Consider the following 23,716-nt stretch of genomic DNA (forward strand, 5'->3'; position numbering starts at 1 on the left):
AAATTACTACTGGAGAAGCTTCAAACCAGTTATACCTGGGGCTCTGGACTTTAATACTGACTACGTTTTGGAAATGTACAGTTGTCTTTTTATCTAAACTGATCTCTCCTTGTCATCTAAAAAGTTTGGAATTAATTACACCAATTGGACTTACTCTTTCAAAGCTGTGAAATCATGCAAGTACCTCCAAGTAGAAATGAAGAGGCTTGTGACTACTTCTTCCTTTAGTTATGTAAATAACTATAGTACAACAGATGCATGATCACGGAAAAGTGAAATTTCTCAGCAAGTGGCAGTATTTTAGTTTAACTCAGGGCAGGGAGAAAAAGCAACCTGTGCTATTCTCCACGGGAAATATATAGAGAGAACTTAATGTTCTTTCTTGTCAGAGGCTGCAAAGGCACTGGAAATTGACTGGGGCATGTGTCAAGTTCTTCAGCTGCCCGGGTCCCTGCAAAGCTTCAAGCAGTCTGTGCTGTCCCAAGAACCCAACACTGGTGTCTCAGAGGTGCTGATGGAGAAGGGGTTATTGAGCTGACTGTAGGAATGGTGTCAGGGGGCTCTCCACCACAAAAATATGACTGCTGGCAAGGACAGTATGTCACTTACCCAGTGGTTAATCTTGGTTTAAGTGGATGGATTACTTTTTTAGTAGATGTAAACAGAGTCAAAGCTATTGCTATTGTATTTTGTCAAGACATTTGAAATTGAAAGCTCATGTTTTGCTATCAGTTTTACCATGCACATGAATACTTTGAGTGAATTAGGAAGTTCTTGCTCGTATGGTACTAGTTAATGATATAATAATATGTAAACATCATATGATAGGCACTGAGTGCATCATTCCTGCAAAATGCCGAAGTGCTATCCTTATTTAAGGATGGAAGATGAAGAACAAAAGTGCAAGAATTTGCCCCAGGACATCTAGAAAGTGGGAGAGTGAACAGTTATTTAATATGGGGTTCTCAAGCTCACAGCACCGGTTGTTTTTACAAGAAATTCTTCATGATAAATAAAATGTTATTATCTATTAAATTGATTTTGGCATGAAATTAGTTAAGTATTAGAGAAATGGGAAATGAGCATCACATCATATTGTTTACCAGAGCTTTGGCTCTAGGAATAACCATTATTATTATCAATAGTCTAGTCAATGCTTTCCGTTAAAGATTACACAGTAATTAATGGAATTGAGCATAATTAAGATATTTCAACTATCAAGGAAAAATGAATTGCTTGATAGCCTGTACTCATCTGAATAAGCAGATATTTTTATTACTTCCGAGGGAAAAAGTCATGAAGTTGGGTATAACAAACAAGAGCCATGCAGAGAGTTGAGGCTGGGGCCCAGCATGACAGCAGCCACACATTCTGTCAGGGCTGTCGTCGATGACGACGTATTTTTCTCTGTTAGTTGAAGCCAAAATGCAAACTGTTTTGCTTTTCTGGAGCTAATAACATTTGAGCAGTCGAAGCAAAGATGTCTGCAGGATGTCCAAGGGCATCCAGTGGAAACATCACCCAGAGCGGGCTGGCCTGGTGTGGTGGGATGGAACACCTCATCCGTGAGAAGGGGAACGTGGCTGCGAAGTAAGGACTGCAGCTGGCCCAGCCTTGGACTCTGCTCCCTGTCTCACTCGGGGGTGGGCAGGGGCTGCGAGGGTGGGCAGGGGCTGCTTTGTGCTGCCGCTTTAAGGCTCGCAGGCCCTGCCCAGCAGCAGCTCCTCAGCAGGGCTGAAGCACCGGCGCAGCCTCCTCTGCTCAGCAGGGCTCACACTGCTCCCTGCTCTCTACTTAATAACATTTGGCTGCTGCTGAGACATCTGACCCGTTGACTCGCGGCTTCCTTGTAGCGCAGCAGTTCCACCTGGCGCAGGCAGCAGCTGCCCCCATGGCAGCAGCAGCCAAGTCCGGCAAGAAGTACCGCGCGGTGAAGCGGCAGGTGGGCTTCTACACCTACCAGGAGCCTCCCCACAGGTAGGACACCCCACTTCTCTCCTGATGTGCAAATCTGCCTTGTCTAGCTAGTGCAGAGGTGAGATCTTCTCTTTTCCCTTAGACAGTCTAGTAACGTGAAAAGCAGCATGAGAAAAATCACTCCTCTCTGTATTTAGATGTATTTTAAACCTCTTTGTTTTCACAAAAGTCATGTTTCATACTGCAATGTCACCACTGCACAGAAAACAGTGTAACTCCGGTGAGTTCAGGATGTAGCAGGGTAAGAAATCTCTCTATGCTTTTCCTGTGTATTTTAACACTTCCCTTAAATGTCACCTGTGACTGAGGGGACAGGACTGTGAATTGATGGATCAGTGGTCTGATGAAGTATGTTCTTAGGTAATGGTTTATTTGTAAGTGATTAAAAGTTGGAGTTTTATTTAAAACAAAAAATGGAGAGAACTTGCTCAACAAGCGTATGGTGATGCAACTAGAAAACTTCCAAGACGGTGATTGTTGCAGGACTTCAGATCTCAGCATTTCCTTTAGGGGAAGCAGTTGCTACAGGATTTTAGACCTAAGCCTCTGCAAGAACAAATATTGCTGCTCTTTCACATAAACTGCCCTGTTGCAAATGGAGAACTAAGAGAGCTGCAGCTTAGCAAATGTGGTGACAGCAACAGAAAAGATTATTCAATAATCCTCCACAGAAATCTACATCAAAGCACATTAATTTTCTACAGGGATGAGAATTCCTGGTGTACGGGGTCCCACACTCCTGTCCCCCTCAGCAGGGAGCAGGAATAAAGGGTGATGGTGTTCTAACCATCTGTTCCCTCCCTTCTAACATGGAAATATTTTATCATTATTACAATCAAACTAAAAGGCCAACATCACACACTGAATAAATTAATGTTAACTGCTTTTGCTGGAAATGTTTATACAGTTCTTTGTTCCAGAAAAATATACAATGTGTCTTGCTAGCATGATGTACAAGCTGTATGGCTGGAAGTGCTTGGAGAGAAAAGACTGGGATTGTGATGGAGTGCAGGAATAATTTATGACTGAGCAGCAAGTAGTGGGAAGGAAAAGAGGCACATCCTGGAGATGGGGAAATCATCCAGATTGTCTACTGTAAAGCAATAAGGTTGTGCGGGTTCCCTAGCTCACTGCTCACTGCACTGTTACATTGCTTTAATAAGTTGGACCTGTGCAAATCAACAGTTTACTGGGAATAATTTGTCTTGTTTTTCCTCTTGTGGGGTGTGTGCTGGGCTGCCAGCAACTCCGACGATGATATCAGTGAAGAAAAGGCTGAGAGCCGTGACCCAGAGCAGATCTTTCAGAACATCCAGTACCAGAAGGAGATTATGTCCAACATCCGCTGCCGGCCATGGCCAATGAGGCAGAAGCTGAGGGTGCTCAGGTAACCATGTTTGCATGAAAGAGTTTAGGCTTCTGTGACAGTGAAGCACTTACTGTGTCTGAAGCAGTTTCTTGCCTCAGAGGTTTTTCAGTGTAAGCTGGAAGGGATTCTGCACAGAAACTATTAAGAGCTGCTGGGAAAAACTGCCATGCGGATGCTCTGACCAGATCTGAGAGCTGGCTGAAGGCAGCAACCTTGGGGCAGGAAGGCTGCAGGTGAAGTTGTCTCCTGTGCATGCCCATGGCTCACTTCAGGCAGTCACTGTACAGAAGAGAGAGCAGGGAAACAGGCTTTGGCTATCAACTGTTGAAATGGTGTGTCAGCTATTCAGAGGTCTAAGGAAAGGCTGTTGGTAGTGCTCAGTAATATTTTTAAGCTCAATTGTTTCTCTCTGTCCCAAAAAGTAAAAACAGTCTGCCATTTCCAAGGTAACTGCATGTGATGATTGCATGGTATGAGAACAGATGCTGGTCTTCAGCTAATATATTCTAAATGGCAGTAAGTATTGGACACTTGTAGGTTTAAAAGGTATAGTCAGTGTAGTAATAATGTGTTTCACAGCTTAAGATTGCCAGCATTATATTGATGGTTTCAAAACTGCAATGAAAGAATGGGTGCCTAACTCTTTGGGCCACCTGTCTAAATGGTATCAGGTCTCTCACAGTGCTGTCTGTTTGGGGCTTGCAGATTTTCTTTTTCATCTGTCATCCTAAAAACCTGTACGATGCTAGGATGAGGAATCCCTACTAGTAGCAGAGCCCTTGTGTAATCTTGAAAGCAAAGAGATTTTTCTCTCTTGTGATGTCTGTGACTTGGTGCCTTTCTGCTTCTGTTGATGAGATTTTGAAGGTCCACATCCACCTTCTGCTGAGGTCAAAGACTGCATTTGACCAGATGAACATGCACCTCTTTGCATCTTACAAGAGCCCTACACCATATTTGCAGAAGAGGTGTTAGGATCTACATGAGATTAACCAGACTGTACCAGTGATCTTTTTATTTTACTGATTTTGATTGTGCCATTTTAAAAGACAGACTTCAAATCAAAAGGGCAGAGAAAAAAATTAGAGGAATAGAAAACCCTCCCTGCAGTCAAAGTTTTTAGTGCAGAGTTTTCTCAGATAAAATTCTCAGTGGTTTTAAAGCATCAGTGAAAGCCTCATTAGCAAAAGAAAAAACCTTTGCCTGGGTAATAGTTTTATGGTGAGACAGTCCACAACTGTATTTCAGAGGGTTTGACAACTTGGCGAGTTGCTGCTCGTGCAGAATAAGGGGCTCTGAGTAACAGGATCAATGAGGATGAACTTTCACCTTCTTGTGCAGGCAGGCGAAGGAGGTTGTGCTCAAGTACGAAGGGAGACTCACGAGAACAAGAGGTTACCAAGCTGCTGGTGCTGAGGTACAGCTGCTTTTTCTTACATTACAGCTCTTTTCTGTACCAAGAGTTACCTGCAGTTCTCATTCACAGAAGGTTATGTTTGCTCTGCAGTCCTGACTTCGAACTCAGTGACTCTGCAGAGGGAGGAAAAAGCAGTTAAAAGCTTTTTTTTTCTTTTTTTTCTTTTTTTTTTTTCCTATTGTGACTCTAGTAAGTATATTTTTGTAGACTAATTTGATGTGTTGAGGGATGAATGTCAAATAATATACAAATATTGATGCCTGCTAGGGAGGGCAATTGGGAATGGGTTATGAATAAGACAGTGTTGATATTCTCTGAAAAGCTTTTTCTCCAGAGTGTGGGGCCACAGTTCGATAGTTTAATATGAAAAACGTGTCTAGCTTTTAGTTGGGAAGACAATCCTACAGTAGCTTATGGTAGAAACATTGTTAAAAAAGGTTTTTGCTTGCATGATACTAAAAGAATTTGAATCTGTCCTTAGGAAATCTATTTACACCACTGGAAACAGACCCTGTCCCTAGTTGCTGGAAATTAATAACATGTAGGAAATTGTCACTAATATGCAACCAGCAGAGAAGAGAGCTTTAGTCCAATGATGCAACTTAATTTAAAAAGGCAGTTTTGTAACTATAAAATGGAAGACTATTCATTTTATTCAAATAAACAATGAAAGGTGACATGTATCTGCTGTTCTGTTATGTCAGCCCGAGGTAGGAAGGTGTCAGTTTTCCTTGCGCTGCCTTTGTGTGAGTGGCAAACGCAGTGGAAGCAGGAGGCTGTTAAAGTAAATCCTGGTTTTTGCCTTTGACTTGAGAGGAACTAGGATGTTGCTGAGAAAGAAAAATGCTAAGGATCTGCAATACATGTCAGTAAATCTGAGACTGGGCTCATGGCTTGTTCATATTCCCCTTCCTATAAGACAGTCTTTCATCTTAGAGTTTGCAATGAATAAAAGTTTGTCTCTAATCTTATTGCTTCTATTCTACTTCTCTTGCTTCTAATTGCTACTATTTTGTGTATTTTCTTGAAGATATTCACCACGGGTATAATTCAGCAGTCAATTAGCACCACTCGTGTAGGGGAACAGTATTGTTTTTTCTTGGCACAATTTAGAGAATATAGGCTTTATATCAGGGCAAAATGCAACAGAATGTGCTGAATTTTTATTATCGCTGGAAGGGCTTAATCTTCACATACTTTCTCAGAAAATAGCATGGTGACAAAAATTGTAGCACAGCAAAACAAGCATTACACCATTAAAATTAAGAATTCAACAGTAGAAGAAACAGTGCTAAGATCAAAATGCAGTTGTAAATGAATACATTTTAAAATAAGTTTTTAAAACTGGAAAAATACACACTGTTCATAACTGGACAACACAATCATGCTATTGTCTATGAAAATTTAAGTTAAAATACTTTTACTCTTTTGACACTGGCAGCACTTTTCCTTTTTGTTCAGTTTTTTTCATATTTGTGTTGGTTTTTATTACATTTGCAATTAATGTCAGATACCTGTACTCTGGATTCTATGAGTATAAATTACCTGTTCAAGTATGCAGTAGAGTAGAAAAGGAGGTGATAACTATGTACTAACAAGTTTAACAAAAACTACTCCCATGTGATCACTTCTGTATACTTGATAAATCTGCAGTACAACTTAGACAAGCTGCTTGATTCCTTTCTGAGCCTTGTGAACCCTGTTTTCAAATTGAAGTAGCAATCCTCACAATTCCCATGCCAGTCACATCATCAACTGTTTCTTTAATTAAAACATGTCCTGTTCATGCAATAAAACACTCATACTCCCATAAAATGTAATTAACTTTGGCCAAAGAGATTGATGATATATTCAGTCATTAAAATGTTATTTACTTCTCTTCGGTTTTAGGAGATTAGATTGCATGATACAATATTGACACCATTGCTGACTAAAATGTAGGAGGTTTCAAAAATCTAGCTGCAGTAAAAATACTTTATAATGCATGATATACAAACATTATTGTTCTGTTGATATTGTAAAGTTTTGCACATGCAGATATTCTTTTTCTTCTCCCACTGTGTGCAGGAAGATGCTTTCCTCTGACCATGTGAAAAACGGAGGTTGAATAAAGACCATATGAAATATAACCACTGGTTTTCTGCAGCTGTCGGCTCTAGTACACAGAGCTGAGAATATAGTCTTTTAATTTGCTGTTGTTGAGTGAGAAAGCTTATTTTTCCTCTAAGAAAAACTGACATTCTGCTTCTCTTAAACACAAAGTTCATTTGCTTGTCCTAGAAATCAAATTTATTATGTGTAGGGCAGCAGGATTCCTCATAAATTGCAGGGAGGCTTGGCACCCCAGCAGTACCCAGCTTGGGTGATCAAGTATCTAGTTTCTTCTGCTGGGCCCTGCGCTGCAGTTCCTCCCCTCTGCAGCCTCCAGCCACGGAGAAGGGGATGGAATGGCACCTGCTTCTTTCCCTGGGTTCTTCATGCTCTTTAGGTGTAAAAGATATAGATTGGTGGCTCCTGACTACATCCTCAGAGGTGAATAACGGGCAATTTTTCTCATACTTATTGGCATTTGGGTGATAATCAGAGTCAAGGGCTTCTGTGTCCCTAACGTGTTGTGTGTTTATAAAGCCCACCATCGTTTGCTTTGTCCACCTTACCCACAAATGTGCTCTAAGATCTTAGTAATGTTTGTCATATTTCTTGTGCTACAAGATGAAAGAGATATGAGCAAAACACTCTGTTGTTTTGTCGGGGGGGGTTTTTTGCACATAGAAGTGCCATATTTCTCATTTGTCTTCTTCTTTTTCTCAGCTTTGGAGGAAGTTTCTTCGACTTGCGTATAATTTTGTGGTAATCTTTATTCCTTGGGAAATGAGAATAAAGAAAATCGAGAGTAAGTATAAAGATTTAACTGCATTTAACAACAAAGCACTTGATAAAATGCTGGGTCTTAGGGTTCATTTTTTAATTGAATTCAATAATATTTGGGAGACAGTTAAATGCAAACATTCAGCAGTGATGTTTTCACTTAAATCTTTTCTTTCTCTTCTTTTCCTGCTGCCTTAGACACTGCACAGCTTTCATCTACACTCTTAGTTGGAAGTAACTTTTAAAATGTCAAATTTGTCCCATTGTGGTTCTGGAAATGTGGCCAAGATTTGGTGATCCTTTATCACAGTCCATTGGGTGGCATCCTGGGGCCAACTTCCCTGGCCCTGCCCAGGGTTATGTGTGGTTGTAATCTGCATCACCAGCCCTTGAAACCTTGTATTGAACCAAAGCAGCCCTTAACATGACACCAGCAGTGAGGTCATGTCTCTGTGCTTCAGAGGTGAAGGAACATGGATGAGTGGTGTCACCTAGGATAGCAGCTTCTTGCCTAAATGCTGCTGGTAATCATGAGACTTCCCCAACAGAGTTCCTGTGGGAATTATATTTTCCTCAATGATGTGTTAACATTTTCTCTACTTTGCTGTGTGCTGAGTGAATAAGAAGGGTTATTCCTGTATTTACTATTAGAATAATACTTCATGAATAAATTATATGAGCTTTTATGGACTGTGTACCTCAGAGAACTATTTTCTGTGGTTTAAGGTCATTTTGGGTCTGGAGTTGCCTCCTACTTCATCTTCTTGAGATGGCTATTTGGAATCAATATTGTACTTACCATAATGACTGGAGCCTTTGTAGTCTTACCAGAGGTGAGCACATGGTGTTAATATTTACAGAAAAATACTTACTGTTGCACTTTCCTATCTGAATTAAACAAATGCCATGCTTAAAGGCATACATCAATTTGAAATGTACAATCTAAAATAAATTATTTAAAATAAATTCCCCTTTTAAGAGGGTTTTTATCTGCCAAAGTATAAGATTTTTGCTATTAGTGCTAGAGATGGTATTTTGCCAACATGGTACTAATGCTTTTACAGAATAATATGTTTGTATCCAACTACTAAAGTGGAGAACCAAATCCTAAAAGCTGTAGTTGGTGCTGAGTACACTCAAGTCCTGTTAGTGTCATTTACAGGCAGAAAAACATAACATCCCTCTCCAGATGCTGGATTATTGTCCATTAGAAATAATTTGCTAGTAATTCTGAACAGCCACAACTTGGTTTAGTTCTTGCATGCAAGAAAGGCTATTTGTTAACTTTCTTAATTATTCATAAATACTACTTTGCCTTGTGCTTTAATAACATTATAAAAAAACATGGGAATACCTGTTTTTTCTTCTCATTGGCTAAACAAAAAAAAGTTAACTGAAATAAAACACGTTTTTACTTTTTTAAGGAAAAGTAGATTTAAACTTGAAGTACCATTTTGAGATCAAACACTGTCATATTTCATTTAAAAATGCTTAGATTAAAACAAATATAACATTTAAAGCTATTTTCTTAATGGTTTTAGTTGATCGCTCATTTCCTCTCTCAGCCCTTTTGAAGATGTCTAGAGAGCACTAAATTTTCCCACAGGGAGACCACAGATAGCAAAAAAACCCTCTGATTTAGTGGAGAATGTGTGCAGGATTTCTCATGGAGTTTCTAGTTTAGGGCAAGGAACGACCCGATACTCACTGTCCTGGCAGTGCCATCCCTGGGGGCAGCTCTGGGCAGGTTCTGCAGCCCCAGGACAGCTCCTCAAGTCTCCTCTCTTTTTTCCTTCCCCCCCTCAGCTTCTGGCTGGAAAACCATTTGGCAGCACAGTCAGCAAGACCATTCCCGAGGACCGTATGGGATCCGCGCAGGACCTGGACACCATTTGGTCACTCGGGGCAAGGACTGAAACCACTCTTTCTTGTTTTGCTGTCACTGTTCTGTCATAACTATTTGTTACTGCTCTCACTGATGGGCTCTGGTCTTTTCAGGGCTACCTCCAGTACTCAGTTTTGTTTTATGGCTACTACGGTCATGACAGGAAGATTGGGAAAGCTGGATACCGGCTGCCTCTTGCCTACTTCCTCGTTGGGATGGCAGTGTTTGTTTACAGCTTCATCATTCTCTTAAAAAAGTAAGATTTCCCATTTCTTGCTGTCTATAAGATGAGTGTTCAGGCCATTGTTAATGGTACCTTTATCCCATTTCCTCTGTATTTATTCTGCGTAGATCTACGGACCTGTTCATCTGCTAATACCAGGGGGGCAGACTGAGTTTAATTCTAGCTTGCTCCTTCTCTTGCTATCATTTATCTTCACTCTCTCTTCAGTTTCTCAGTCTATAAAAGGAGGGCAGCACAGAAGATGATCTGTGTTCATTGTGTTTGTATAGTGTGAGGTTGGCACTCACAGAAGCCCTTTCTGTTTTCATCTTTTCTGGTACACATATTGCTAGGACAGATTTTTTTCTTTTACTATTACAATTCCCATCTATTAAAATACACTTAGGATGGAATTTTCATATTTGCAATATCATTTGCATTGTTTCAGACAGCATGTGGCATCGTGTTGGAATGTAAGCTTAATTCCTTTGCTGCTGAATGGCTGAGAGTAGGAGTTATTTGGAGAGAGAGCAAGACTGCTAGTACTGCCCATAAACCTAGCAATGTGCAATGCTTGGAGAGGAGCAAGGTCACTCTGTCCTCTCCTGATTGGCATTCCCTTCCCTTCTGGATACCAGTTTATCTAGTACAGTGCAGTTCAGTTTTTAGCACTGCTTGTAATAACTCTTAGTTTTGAAGCCAAACCTTTCCTTTTCATTTCTTTTTTTCTGCCTGCTGCATTGTGCCAAGGGTCACTGGTGTGTTTGACACTGATCTACACATCTGCAGTTCCTGGATATGATTAGCTCTTCTCCTTCTGCCTTGGCTCACTGACTCTTTGCTTAGCTGCTTACAGTTCCCCTGTTAATGTTGTCCTTTTGGATGCCCTTTCTTTCATAAGGTATTAATCTTCATTTCTTTTCTTACACTTTGCAATATTCTGCCATCTTACCTATCTGAGTAAGTGGAGTTTTCTTCTTTTTTCCAAGATCTGTGAAGTGGTTTCTATTTGACAATAACATGTTTTGAGGCTGAAAGCAATACAGAAAACAGATCCAGTGCATGATCGCTGATTTTTCCCAACTTGCCTATAATCACAGTGACAACTCTCTTAGTGATATTATCTTGCAGCTGGATCCTACCTGGAGATTGCAAAACTGGAATAGTTTTAAGTCCACAGCTCTAGTGAGATTTATTTGCTTTATTTGTCAGCTCTAAAGAGTGTAAATTCCCTTCCACAGTGAGTCACTTCCACACTAGAACAAAACTGAAGTTCATGCTTTCAACCTCACCCTGTTTTATTTCCTTCAGAAAGCTGCCAACAATGATGCTAATTGCTACAAACTTTTGGTAGTTTTAATGGTGTAGACATCTGAAAACTATGAACCAAACCAGTGATTTCCTTCATATTAATCTTCATACATAAACAACACTTGAATATTTGTTGTTTTTTCACAGAATGGCAAAGAACTCAAGAATGAGTTTAGCAAGTGCCTCTGATGAAAATTACACTTTCTGTTGGAGACTGTTCTGTGCTTGGGACTATTTAATAGGAAACCCGGAGGCTGCAGAGAGCAAAGCTGCTGCCATAGTTAACAGCATTAGGGTGAGCAACAGACTTTCAAATTATTTGAAGTTGATTTGTTTGCTAATCTGTAAGCTATATCAGTGTTCCCTCTCATTCCCTTGCATTTCCTATTGTTTCATATCCATTTACAGATGTGTTTGCCTATGGGAGGGCTGGTACCTCATCTCTGTGTGGTATTGCAGTCACAGCACACTTGCTGACACTGTCATTCTGTCCCAGCAAGGCCATTGTGTTTTTCTTCAGAAGAGTTTTCTTTAACACCCCTGTATGTGTGACAAGAAATTAGATAACTAGAAACAAACTTGCTTGTGATGCAATTTCAGTGAGTAGTAGAACCAAATTCATGCTAATGATATGAAAAAAATGAATTTCTTTTATCTCTTCATAGCAAATGGTCCAGGGACATCTTACAGTGTTATCATTATTAGAAAATTGTTTTAAATACAGATGTTTTCTATTTAGAATTTAAGAACAGATGTGGTTTTCCTCAGAAGTAATTCATTTCCCAAATTTGGTGTATTCTCATTAAGTTACTGAACAGAACTACTTCAAATTGCATCAAGGATAAGTTAATGAGCTATGAGATTTAGTTATTTCCATGAATGAGGATAACTTTTCACAGTTCTGTATACTGCTGACATATGGATTCTATAGGCATGTCCTGCAAAAAGATCAGGTAGTGCAAACCTCTGGTTGTACCCCACTGAACATGCATGACTGAAGGTGGACAAGTGTTTGATTACTGTGTAGTTGTTTTTCAGAAATCCCCTTTGCTGTTTAAGCTCACTTATCACTCCTAAAAAGCTATGCAGGACAGAGGGATCCCTATCTACTTGTACTTCAAGGATGTGAAGTTTTTTATTAGCATACTTGATACATTCTGTGAAAGCTTATGTGCATTATGTTTGCTGAACACTATTAAAATGGTAATGCTGTGTTTCTTTCAAGGAAGCTATATTGGAAGAGCAAGAAAAGAAGAAAAGCAAAAACTTGTATGTATATAAGACCAGAAACACTTTTCAAAGCACTTTTTCAATGCAGATAGTTTCTAAAACCACTGTTAGAAAAGATCCCTGGTGTCGTAAGACAACCTGCTGTATTGATTGTGTCTTTTGTTCCACCCCCCTCAGGGCAGTGACTATAAGCTTAAGGATTATTGCCAACATCCTTGTGCTTCTCTCACTTGCTGGAAGTATTTACATCATCTACTTTGTCGTGGACCGATCCCAAAAGTTAGAGCGTACCAAAAAGGAACTGACTCTTTGGGAAAAAAATGAGGTACACTGTCTTTCTCTCACCTCTGTGTTAGGAGGATTCTTGTCTCAGGGCTCTCTGTAGTCACAGTGTGCACTGAGGTGTAAATGGCAAGAGATGAGTGAGGAGAAATGAGGACAGAGAGGGCAGAGTAGTGGTTACCTGCATCTCTCCCCACACACTTGCACCCATGACTGAGCTGAGTAAACTCTCAGCACCAGACTAGGAAAGGAATTGGCTTTGATAATAGCTATGGACTTCAGCTGGGGGCTCCTGAATTGTTGGTGAATATTTCATTGAGAGGAATGGGTGGATACTGAGAGCAGGAAGGAAGGGAATAGGTATGGAGAAGCTACTCATCCATTTCAGAGGACGATGCTGGCTTCATATTTCCTGCATGTTAAGCTTATAATTAACTTTAAACCTAGAATGTCTAAAGTAAAGATTCCAGAGTGGTATTCCAGATTTATAATTTTGGATTACGACTACTGTTATTGCTAACATCAGTAATAACCTTTAAAAGCATCTCCTCCAAGAAAAGCAATCACCAATATATGCACATCAGCAGTATTTCAGTCAGCAGTCAATGCACCACAGATCTACATACAAAGTTACAAAAATGCTGTGTCTTTCTGTTCTGTAGGTAAGTGTCGTTGTGTCCCTGATTACAATGATTGCCCCTTCTGCCTTTGAACTTGTGGCAGCTCTGGAGATGTATCATCCAAGGACCACTCTTCGCTTCCAGCTTGCCAGGTATGGGCATTATGCAGTGTAGAAAATATGTGGTAAGAAGGGGAGGAAGAGCAGAGATGTGTTCTGTTCACATGTTTAATCCAGCCAAAGCAGTGGATGGATAAGAAGTATCTAATTTTTCTTTTCAGGGTTCTTGTTCTATACTTGGGAAACCTCTACAGTTTAATCATTGCTCTCCTGGATAAAGTGAACAGTATGAGTTTCAATGTAAGTTAAACTTGATGTTTTCTGATGTGTAAAGCTAATAGACTATAGATAGAACTCAATTTATTGTGTTACGTGTGAAGTCAGATGAAAATTTGTTTGAAATAGATTAAAATATATTACAGTTTGATAGGTTTGTAAAGTTTTAGTTTGTATGTCCATTTACAACCACTTGTAGTTTTTTTTAGGATAATTGGATGTTGAAAAAGTAGCTTTTTGGACTTTCATTATTTCAGGAATCTGGCCACAACGATGCAAGTAATTCTACCAGCTCCTTAGCAAGTGAAACTCTTTATAAAGAAGACAATTTTTCTACCACTACTTCTTATGTACAAGGAAATGGCACTGTCATATTAGAAGAGAGTCAGGGTCAGGGCTTCACAGTCTCTGCCCCCCTGATTAATGAAACACATTCCATGAACCAAAACACCCAGAACCCACAGGATCAGTGCTGGGAGACGTATGTTGGTCAAGTATGTAATTGTTTTATTCTTATTTTCTATATTTCTTATTTTATTCTTAGCTTATTCTAATCTACATTTGACAAAAAAATTAAAATCATGTTGTGTTGTGTTCAGTTTTAGATCTTTGTTTTGTATAAATTCCAGAATTTATCTAAGGATTGGGTAGAAAGAGTAAAGACTATGCCAAGTGATTTGGCCACAGATGCAAGCTGTGGTTTTTGTTCAGTATCTACAATGTGTTTAGTGTTGTACACATGTTCTTTTGCCAGGCTTCAGTCTCAGTCTTCAGCTCTGCACAGGCAGATCTCTCCAGATGTGTGATACAGATCCTGCTTTAGTAGGATGCATCCTGTTAAACCCATGCAGAGGGTATCTATAAAAATGTATAGACAGTGACACATACCCTGTGCAGATGCAGATTGCTGCCTGGATAGATGGGGATGCAGACCCAAGCCAAGCTTGAGATCATGCCCTTTGTCATTAGGACAGGATGTCTGAATTCTCTGTTCATTCTGCCTCAGTAAATCACTAGAGAATCAAGTGTTCTTCACTTTTTCAGAGAGAAAGAGGACAACAAGAAAAGGTTTCAAAACACTGTCAGTTCATCAGAATGGAGCCAGTGCCATGAATGCACGTTGCTACAGTCAGGTTGCAGAAATTCTGCAGACTTAATACAACACTTTTTTGTTTCCCTATGTATTCCCAAACATCATTTGTAGCCTTTGAGTAACTGGCAATGGCACTAACAGATAAAGAGTGAAATTTTAACCACATAAAATTCAAAGGATGTAATTTGATCCAAGGTAGTTTGATGTCTGTCACTGTGACACTTATTTCTAGGCCACTGGCTTAAGAATGATGCCAACATACTTCTCCTTGTTCCAGAGCAAGGATCTTGTTTAATCATCTGGAGCAAAAGTTCCTTCCTAGGTTTGAAAGGCTGTTTCTATTCTTGGATGCCCCTCTCCCTATTACGCAGGCATCAGGAAATGTATAGAATTGGCATTCATGGGTTTTCTTTATTTTGTGTTTGTTTGCCAGAACAAGCCAGAGATGTTTGGAACTTAAACTTCTTCTATTTAATTATGTGGTTTTAAAGCTCAGTTAAATATAGATTAACCCCATTCATTTTTAACAACTAAAAAGCTCTCTTTTATGGCTTGATGATCGTACTGCCATTGGTTTTAGTTTTGTATATAAGTTTCTTAGCACTCAGCAAGTATGTACTACAACAGTCAGTATAATAAAGCATTGGGTACAACAGAAAAAAAATCAACAACCCATTTCAGTTTAGATAAATTTTCAAATCAGTCATTAAAAAGAGAGTTTGAAGCTATTGTGACTAGAGTTTTATAGCTGTAAGCAACAGAAGGTACATTGGCAGCTTGATTGCTAGAACAAAGGCAAGTGAGGGAAGAGTTAAACGGGAAAAGCTTTAAAGGAAATAATGTATATATTCAAATAATATTTCATCAGGATACTAAGCTTGAGCCAAAATAGAAGTACAAATGCAAAAGAGCCATATGCAGTCCATTTGCTTCCAGAATTACTCAGTATGTGTGAACAATATGTATTTCAGGAGATGCTAAAGCTTTCCATTATCGACATGATTTTCACAGTTGCAAGTATCCTGCTAATTGATTTTTTCCGTGGACTGTGTGTCCGATATTTAAGTGATTGCTGGTGCTGGGATCTAGAGAGCAAGTTTGTAAGTACAGTCTTTGTATTATCAAACTAAATTGCTGAAGATAGGTAGGCTCCTTCTCTTAGTATTGAACTTCCTTAAACCCTTTCATCAGGCAGAGACTTTCTTGGTAGTACACATCTATAAATGTGTAGCTAACACAGTTTAACTTGGAGGGCACTGGCTAAATGCTGAGACTGGATGTTTTTCTCAAGCCTGGCTGTCATGGCCGTGGTGCAAGAACCTCTTTATCTTTCCCAAAATGAGATTACAGAGCAGTCCCAGAGTCCAAGATGAGACAGAGGCCATAGCATTCTCTTTTCTGTGGGTTTAACATCTACCCATAATGTAGACAGTGGTTCCTGAAGCAAGACCCAAAAGCATGTAGCCCTTTAAGAAATGATGGTGAGTAATAGCTGGTATAGCAAGAAGTTGTTGGCATGAAACCCTGAGGACTGGTCTCTGTCCTTAACTAACAAAGTGAAGTAAGCTAGAGAATAATTTGTTTATTTAAATCCTCTGCTGCAGAGTAGGTTTTATTGTGTTCCCAATGCCTGCCAAAGGCTGGTATTTGATCTGGACTTTTCAGGCCATGTGCTGTCTGGAAACTAATTCAGTCAAATGCTTCTAATAAATTACCTGAAGAAAAAAAGAAAATATTAAGACAAGACATTAAACCTACACTGTGTTTCTTGTAGCCAGAATATGGAGAATTCAAAATTGCAGAGAATGTATTGCATTTGGTCTACAACCAAGGAATGATCTGGTATGTTGTCCAGAAGTTTTCTTGTCCTTTGTTGGCTGATTACTAAGTCAGTCAGATTATTTCCAATGAAACGTGTTCAAATAGGATATTAGAAATGCTGTCTTTTTTACCTTATTTTCATAAGAGATTGCCTGTTCATAGTGATTTGTTGTTTACCTGTTTGGATTTTTTCGTATGTTCTTTTGCTATTAAAATTGCTTCTGGCAACACTGAGCACTGAAATTATATTATTTTTCCAGGATGGGAGCTTTCTTTTCACCTTGCTTACCAGCATTCAATGTTCTCAAGTTGATTGGACTCATGTACCTGAGGAGCTGGGCTGTATTAACATGTAACGTGCCACATCAGCAGGTCTTCAGAGCATCTCGGTTAGTCAAAATGACAACAAAAGATAAAGAATAAATAAAATGCAGACCCTGGAAATGCTTTCTGTCCAGGGGAACAAAATGACAGGAGGTTTTAGCTATGAAAGTTGACAGTCATATTTGACTGTAATGCTGATAGCAAATGCCTGTGTAAATACCATAGTTACTGAGAAACTGGAGGGTTTGCAAAGGCAGATTAGTTAAAGACAGGCAAGAACTGAAAAATATGTCAGGGAATATTCTTAGACTGAATCTGATTGTGCTTGGTAACTTCCATGTGTTGACTGTTGCAAGTCCTACTTCTTGATGTTTCTTTCTCTGAAAACTGTGAAGTACTTCCTTCTGTCTGTTGCATGGCACAACAGAATTCCCCATAGTTCTTTGTGTCATGATGAAAATCTCATTTACTCAAAATGGAAATAATTTACATCATCTTTAAATCTTACAAATCAGTTCTTTCTAACATGTTTTGAAGATGAATCAACTTCTGCCACTGTTCTTTTTCTCCCACAGCACAACTGGGCAGTAAGGTCAGGTTTTGTAGAGGGGTGCTATAAACAGCTCCCTGGCTGCAGCAGTGGATCTGGAAAGCTGTGCAAATAGAATTTTGATCATTAAGAGTCTGTTTAAATTGGCTCTGCTCAGACTTTCTAATCATAGCAGAATGATTTTGATCTTTGAAAAATGTAGATCTTGAGCTTGTTAGTTAGATCCAGACTTGCACCTTTCATGTTGCCTCTGTTTTTCTCTCTGATTAATGTAATCTGAAACATGTTATGCCTTCTTGCAGATCCAATAATTTCTACCTGGCCATGTTGCTGTTCATGTTGTTCCTATGCATGTTGCCAACAATTTTTGCTATCGCCCGCTATAAGCCATCTTCAAGCTGTGGTCCTTTCAGGTAAGTTATCATGGACTAAAGGACGTTGCAATTATTTTACTTCACCCTCTCACAATAAATTCTTCAGGTTCAATAATGTCCAAATTACCCTTCTTTCGGTGTTTGTTTTTTTGTTTTGGTTTGGTTTTTTTTCTAAAAAAAAGTTTATAGACTGGACAGTCTTTCTGCTGCCGATATTTTAATGAGGTGAATATGTTAATATACTGAGTGAAGCTCAACCTTTTGCTTTATATACACATGGTTCAGCTATTTTATAGTCACATAATGTCATGTGCCACTAGCACACATCACCATCTTGTCCCAGTTCAAGCACCCTCCAAGACTGGCCAGTGCTTTTGTGCTTTGGAAAAATTCTTTAAAAGCAAAAGATGGCCAAGCTGCTCTGCTTTGGGCTCGTTTGGTTGGGTTTTCATTTGGTTTTGTTACTTTCTCCTTTCACTGTACTGTTCCAAAGTAGTTTTAGATAAAACTCCATCTATTCAGTGCAACACTGCTTAAAAAATTGATGTACCTATGATTTCTTAGAACTTAATTTTACCTTTTTTTAATTTCTTTTTTCTCTTGTAGTGGGCAGGAAAAAATATATGATATTGTTTCTGAAACGATTCGACATGATTTTCCCACGTGGTTCAACACAGTGATGACTTACATCAGCAGTCCTGTTGTTGTCCTCCCTGCACTATTACTTTTATTGTAAGTACTTTGCTTTTCACAGGCAGGTTAAATAGATTGTATTAATACTGGCTTTATCTCTGGAGAGTCAAATGTTGATACTGAGATGCAAACATTGCATTGTTGTAATTTTATTAAGCACAACTGAAAAAAAAAACCAAAACCCAAAACACCTTATTAAATATATACTATATGGATCAGATGGGAATGAGACTATTCCAAAAAGATTGTAATCATGTTTTCAAAAGGAATGTCTCATTCTGGGTCACTGTGTTAGAGGAAACTAGCTATATTGTGTCAAAACTTGCAGTGCTGCTGGTTCCAGGAAGTTTTAAGATCCTTCTTCCCTCACAAGAGCTCCTCAGAAATTAATTTTCCATTTCCTCATGGTCATTAGTTCAGTCTATGACTGTGAACAGGGCTTAGTTTGTCATTTAAAGAAGCTATGCAGTCATCCTCATTTCTGACAAGATAAATCAATTATGAAGGTCTGCTCTGAAGTGTTGATGTAATATAACTTGCTGCAGACTTTCCAGTGGAAGTCCTTTCTTACTTTAGTTTCTAAGTAATTATTCACAACTGGGAATTAGTATTTACTTTGAGCTGTTTGAAATTCACTTTGCTCTGTAAAGTATCATTTGTCTAGCATATACCCTTGTATATTTTTTTTCCCCTGTAAACTACAGAAAAACGCAGGGTTTGTCCCTTCAGTGGGCTTTTCAGACAAATCAAAAAGACCAAAGCAATACTTTCTATTTGTAACTTTTTCCTCTAAGGTCCCAGCTATGTAAATATGAACATATTTACAAATTTAACTAGATCTGTTGACTGCATCAGACTGATGGCTAAGCACATATGTAAATGTTTGTGGTACAAAGTCCAGCTGTAAGATTTTAGTTCACCTGAAAGCCAATGTAATGCATTATGTCAGGGTGGGTCTCGGCTGTGCCAGGGTAAACAAGGTGTTATTCCACTCAGTCAACACAATTAGATTGGTATGAGTGTGCAAACTCAGCTGTAACTCTGGTGTCTCTGCTCCGTAACCTTGAACTGGGAAAAAAAAGAAGAGGAAATATTTATCAAAATTATCTCTTTGAGCACATCTAGAATTTAAAAAGACAAAAGCTAGACGTGCCCACAGCGTGGCATGCACAGTGAAATGACCTGCAAAAAAACACAGGCACAAAAAGAAGTGCTGTTGAATCTGTTTTCAGTGTCACTTCTTCTTTCATGTATGTTTGCTTGAAAGAAGGTGGTGATCCATTATCATGGTGTAAAGAAAATGCTGCAAAGCAGCAACTGAACCTGCACATCATTTTGATGACCTGTAAACCCTGAGAGGGAAAAGTGTCAGGAATGTTTGATGTGGCTCATAATCACCTCTTTCACTTCTAGCATGCTAATCTATTACCTACAAAGTATTGCGAGATCATTAAAATTCACCAACAATCAACTGAGAATGAAGATCCAAGCAGTAAGTACAGTTCAAAGCACTTTTACATGTAATTTAGTGGGTCTTCAGCAAAGTACTGGGCTAATTAATTCTCTAAAGTCACTTTCAGTGTTTCACTATGTAAAGCCAATCCTGTATTTTTCATCCTTACACTGCAGTGGATTTAGTCTCTAATGATTTACTGCTCATTCTTCTGAATGTATTTTAGGAAAGAACTGAAGATAAGAAAAAGGTGGTTCAGATGGCAGTAGGTAAGTTGGTGAGCTTCAGAAATGCCAGTATTGGTAAGCATTTTAGACACAAAACTATTTTGATTTCTCATACATATAAGGAAGTTCAATTAAATTAAAAAAAAAATAATAATGTAATTATCTGATGATTCAAATCCTGTCAGACCTTGTGCAAAATCCCGCAGAAAAGCAGGAAGGGAATGCCCCTTATTCAGCCCAAGAGGATTGGACATTTCATAGCCAATGAAGATTTCAGACTTGTCTACTGTACCTGAGGGAATTTGACCAACCCCCTTACATGTCTTAGATTTTAGCAATGAGCAACCACAGCAAAGATGCTGTCCTTCTAATTCCTGCCAGTGAAAGGAACAAGTGAAAATTTGCCACGCCAAAGAGAAGACATGACTCAATAGCCTAATGGCTAGATCTTAAAGCTACTGTAACCCCCTCATAGCTCTCCAACAGACACACAAATGGGGAAATACCAGATTTGTAGCAATGTAGTGTTCAGGAGTGACTATTAAAGGCAATGAGTTATGTGTCCTAGTTGGATTTCCTCTGTTACAGAAACCAAAGGCAGCTTTTAGCTGTGAGCAGCACAGTCACTTGGTCATCTTCATACTAGTAGAGGTGTACAGTGAGAAGCAAAATGGGGCTCTTGAAAGACACTCGTTGCCTTGTTGCCCATTTTGGCATCTTACAGAGCCATGTCCAGTGTTTTTTCCATGCCTTCCAATACTATGTCCATTGTGTACCATAGTATGCTGATCCATGCCCTTATCACCATGTCTCCCAGTGTGATACCAGTTCCTGTTTTCTGAACACAATGGGGTTCTGTTAGCATTGGATCCCCAGGCTGAAGGGTGAATTTAAGCCACTGCATTTACACAATAAGTTGAGAGGCCTGAACAGTGTAATAATTTCTGTTTTCTAGCCAGAATTCAAAATCTGGATGGGAATGACAAGAGGCCAGAGCCAGAAAGTGATATTATCAGCCAGGAGTCTTCTCTTCGGTCCTCGACTCCCCGAAAGAACGGCAGTGTCTTGAACTTTGAATCTCCTGTGAGCAAAGGCACCAGAATACAAACCATTTCCCAGTCTGTGCCCCAGACCGTGCCCTCAACTGATGTTGCAAGACCTGTCAATGTAACTCCCACAACTGCAACCTCTTTAACACCAGCTCCCTCAGTATCAAGTGTACAGAAACCAAGAAGTGATCATATCACAAACAGGCAAGACTGCTTTTGTTTTGAAATGGCATTCCTGCAGCTCTGTGACATCCCTGTGTTTACTTGCAAAACAGCTGTGTTCAGGCTGTCTGGAGCAGGACAACAGCTGAGAATTTTTTAAAAGCAGATTAATCAATAGGTACTGTTCAGAGTGCTAGTGACACCACCACCTTAATTCACCCTTAATTGAAATGGGATTGTAACACTTCCAAAATGATGTTGTTGATCCTCAAGCAAATGTAAATACCAAACTTCACCTCAGGCATAAAACTAAGGTAGTTTGTGCAGAATACTGCTGCCATGAACAAGTCAAATGCTTGAAGAGGGAAGGAGCTCTGTTCCGAATGCCTGTGCAGGTCTAGCTGTAGGACAACCAGTTTTGGACATCAGCAAACTGGTGCTTTAAGCTTATTGTGTTGGGTTTTTTTCCTAGAGATCAGATAAAGAGCATTTTACAACCATTCTCAGAATAATAAGAAAATGGGATGGGGTTGTAACTTGAGAGGTCAAGTGTCTGCTGCCTTTGTCCGGGGAGAACAAATATATCTCCTGATTTCTAGAGTATGTTTTCCAAACTCATCCTAAAAATTTGGAACAATGGAGGTTCTCTAATCTTCCTTAAAACCCAGTATTTGACTTCCAGAGCAATGACTTTTGTATATGCTTTAATTACATTAATAGATCAGTGTGTATCTCAATATTTCCTTCCTTTTTCTCCCCTTCCTAAAGGTATCCAAGCGTTGTACACGGGAGTGCAAGTGAGCTCTGTAAAACAAAGCCTTACACACCAGTCCCTTTCAAAAAGCACATTGAAGATGTCCATTCTGAGCCTCTCTTCAGAAAAGGCATTCGGCAGGTAAATCTGGATGCTCTTGGGGCGGGGGCTCCTGTTTTTGTGGGACGTAGACCATACACTACCAGGTATTTTGTTGTTAATGAAAATGAGTCCCGCAAGAAATCGCTCCGTTCTACCTCCCGACTCCAAAGGCACTTCAGAAAGGATGAATCAGGAGACATTGTTGAGCTGTATCCACGCAACGTCAGAAGGTACGTGGTTCGAACGCCACGCCAGATGTATTCCCCTCATCCCAGTGAAGATGAGGAGGACGAAGAACTCGGGAGAGGCTTCATCAAGAGGTCACAACGCCCTCGCTCACTGTCTGATCTTCGCCCGGCACCACGGTTTTACATTGGGGAACATGCTGATGGCCCCGTTCTTTTGAGCAAGGATCTAGCCAGAGTGCATTACAAATCCTGGGATGATGGTTTTGAGCTAGACCTGGACAGGCCTCCATATGCTTACAGGAAAGTGCACCTGAACTATCCTGAGCCACGTGTGAAACCAAAATCAAAGCAAAAGCTGGAGCAATCTCTAACAGAATCTGATTCCATTTCCATTGAATCCAGCAGTGATCCACAGAACAGTAGCAATGACCAGTATATCCAGGTCATTCATAACAAGGAAAAGTATCCAAAATCTGGGACAAAACTCACCAAAAAGAAATCAAAAAACAGTGTTGATCTAAATATGTCTGAGCCTCATGAACTGGTATGCTCAAATGTCTGAGAAAGTGCTCCAACTTCTGTGTTTTGAGCAGCTCTGTGTGCATTTGTTGTACTTGCTGTTGGAGGTCTATCAAGTAACTACAACATAGTCTCTGCAACAACAGCATATGCAGCCCTTCAAGGTGGGAAAAGCATAGTTAGCCTTGTGTTTTACTGCTAACTGTACCTGGCTTTAGTATCACAACTGATATGTTGCATAATTTGCAAGAGAAAATTATTCCAATTTGTTATTTACTGTTACGCTGTTAAAAAAAACAAACAAACAAACAAAAAAACCAAAAAAAACAAAACACAACCAACCCACCTAATGGAAATTCAAAAGCTACGTACTTGGGAGCACCTTAATTAAACCAGTACAAAAATGTCAGATGAGGCTCTCTTTGACAGTCACAGCTAAAGGAGCTTCCTCTGAATACATTTAAGCAGGTGTCAGCTTCCTACAAAGAGAGTTGCTGTCTATAGTATAATTTATGGCATCTTGATTTGCTTAGTTTGCATATGGTGTAGCTCAAAAAGCTTAGCAATAGGTTAATTATAAAGAACAGAGTTTCTTTAGAGGGTGCTGTACGGGCAATGGAGTTACTTGATGGCAGCAACGCATGCCACCCTGGGATGAAATCCTAGCTTTACTATTGACGTTATGGTGAGACCCCCTCAGTCCAGCCTGATAAGCTCCACTGTGGAAAACTTTCTATCTATGGCCTTTAAAAAAAACTCGATTCATCACATGCCTTTTTTGGGCTTGTTTTTCTTGACTCTCATTTGGATCGCTTCGGGTAAAAGAACCACGGGCCTTTGGCCAGAACCGCGCTGCCTCCTCGCAGTCGGTTCCGGCAGGCCGGGCTGGG

General features: G+C 39.6%; 1 protein-coding gene across 1 annotated transcript; it reads left to right on the forward strand.

The window, feature by feature from the left end:
- The first annotated feature begins 1,891 nt into the window (after positions 1-1,891).
- On the forward strand, positions 1,892-22,869 carry TMC3 (transmembrane channel like 3). The gene is made up of 22 exons (XM_051628545.1): positions 1,892-1,977; positions 3,221-3,364; positions 4,688-4,763; positions 7,575-7,656; positions 8,358-8,464; positions 9,438-9,536; positions 9,630-9,772; positions 11,198-11,345; positions 12,276-12,319; positions 12,458-12,605; positions 13,225-13,334; positions 13,463-13,541; positions 13,775-14,011; positions 15,582-15,710; positions 16,385-16,452; positions 16,692-16,820; positions 17,608-17,718; positions 18,286-18,411; positions 19,786-19,864; positions 20,052-20,094; positions 21,008-21,305; positions 22,032-22,869. Exons 1-22 carry the CDS (start codon positions 1,892-1,894, stop codon positions 22,867-22,869), a joined length of 3,324 nt encoding a protein of 1,107 aa, XP_051484505.1.
- Positions 22,870-23,716: the final 847 nt, after the last annotated feature.

The sequence above is a fragment of the Apus apus genome, chromosome 10, assembly GCF_020740795.1.
Source record: "Apus apus isolate bApuApu2 chromosome 10, bApuApu2.pri.cur, whole genome shotgun sequence".
Lineage (NCBI taxonomy): Eukaryota > Metazoa > Chordata > Aves > Apodiformes > Apodidae > Apus > Apus apus.

What these genes read in the sequence shown, in the direction of transcription:
- TMC3 (XM_051628545.1), top strand. Translation starts at nt 1,892, where the DNA reads ATGGCAGCAGCAGCCAAGTCCGGCAAGAAGTACCGCGCGGTGAAGCGG. An exon ending in ACACCATTTGGTCACTCGGG is followed by an intron (nt 9,537 to 9,629) that starts GCAAGGACTGAA and finishes TGGTCTTTTCAG; the next exon opens with GGCTACCTCCAGTACTCAGT. An exon ending in TCAAGCTGTGGTCCTTTCAG is followed by an intron (nt 17,719 to 18,285) that starts GTAAGTTATCAT and finishes TTTCTCTTGTAG; the next exon opens with TGGGCAGGAAAAAATATATG.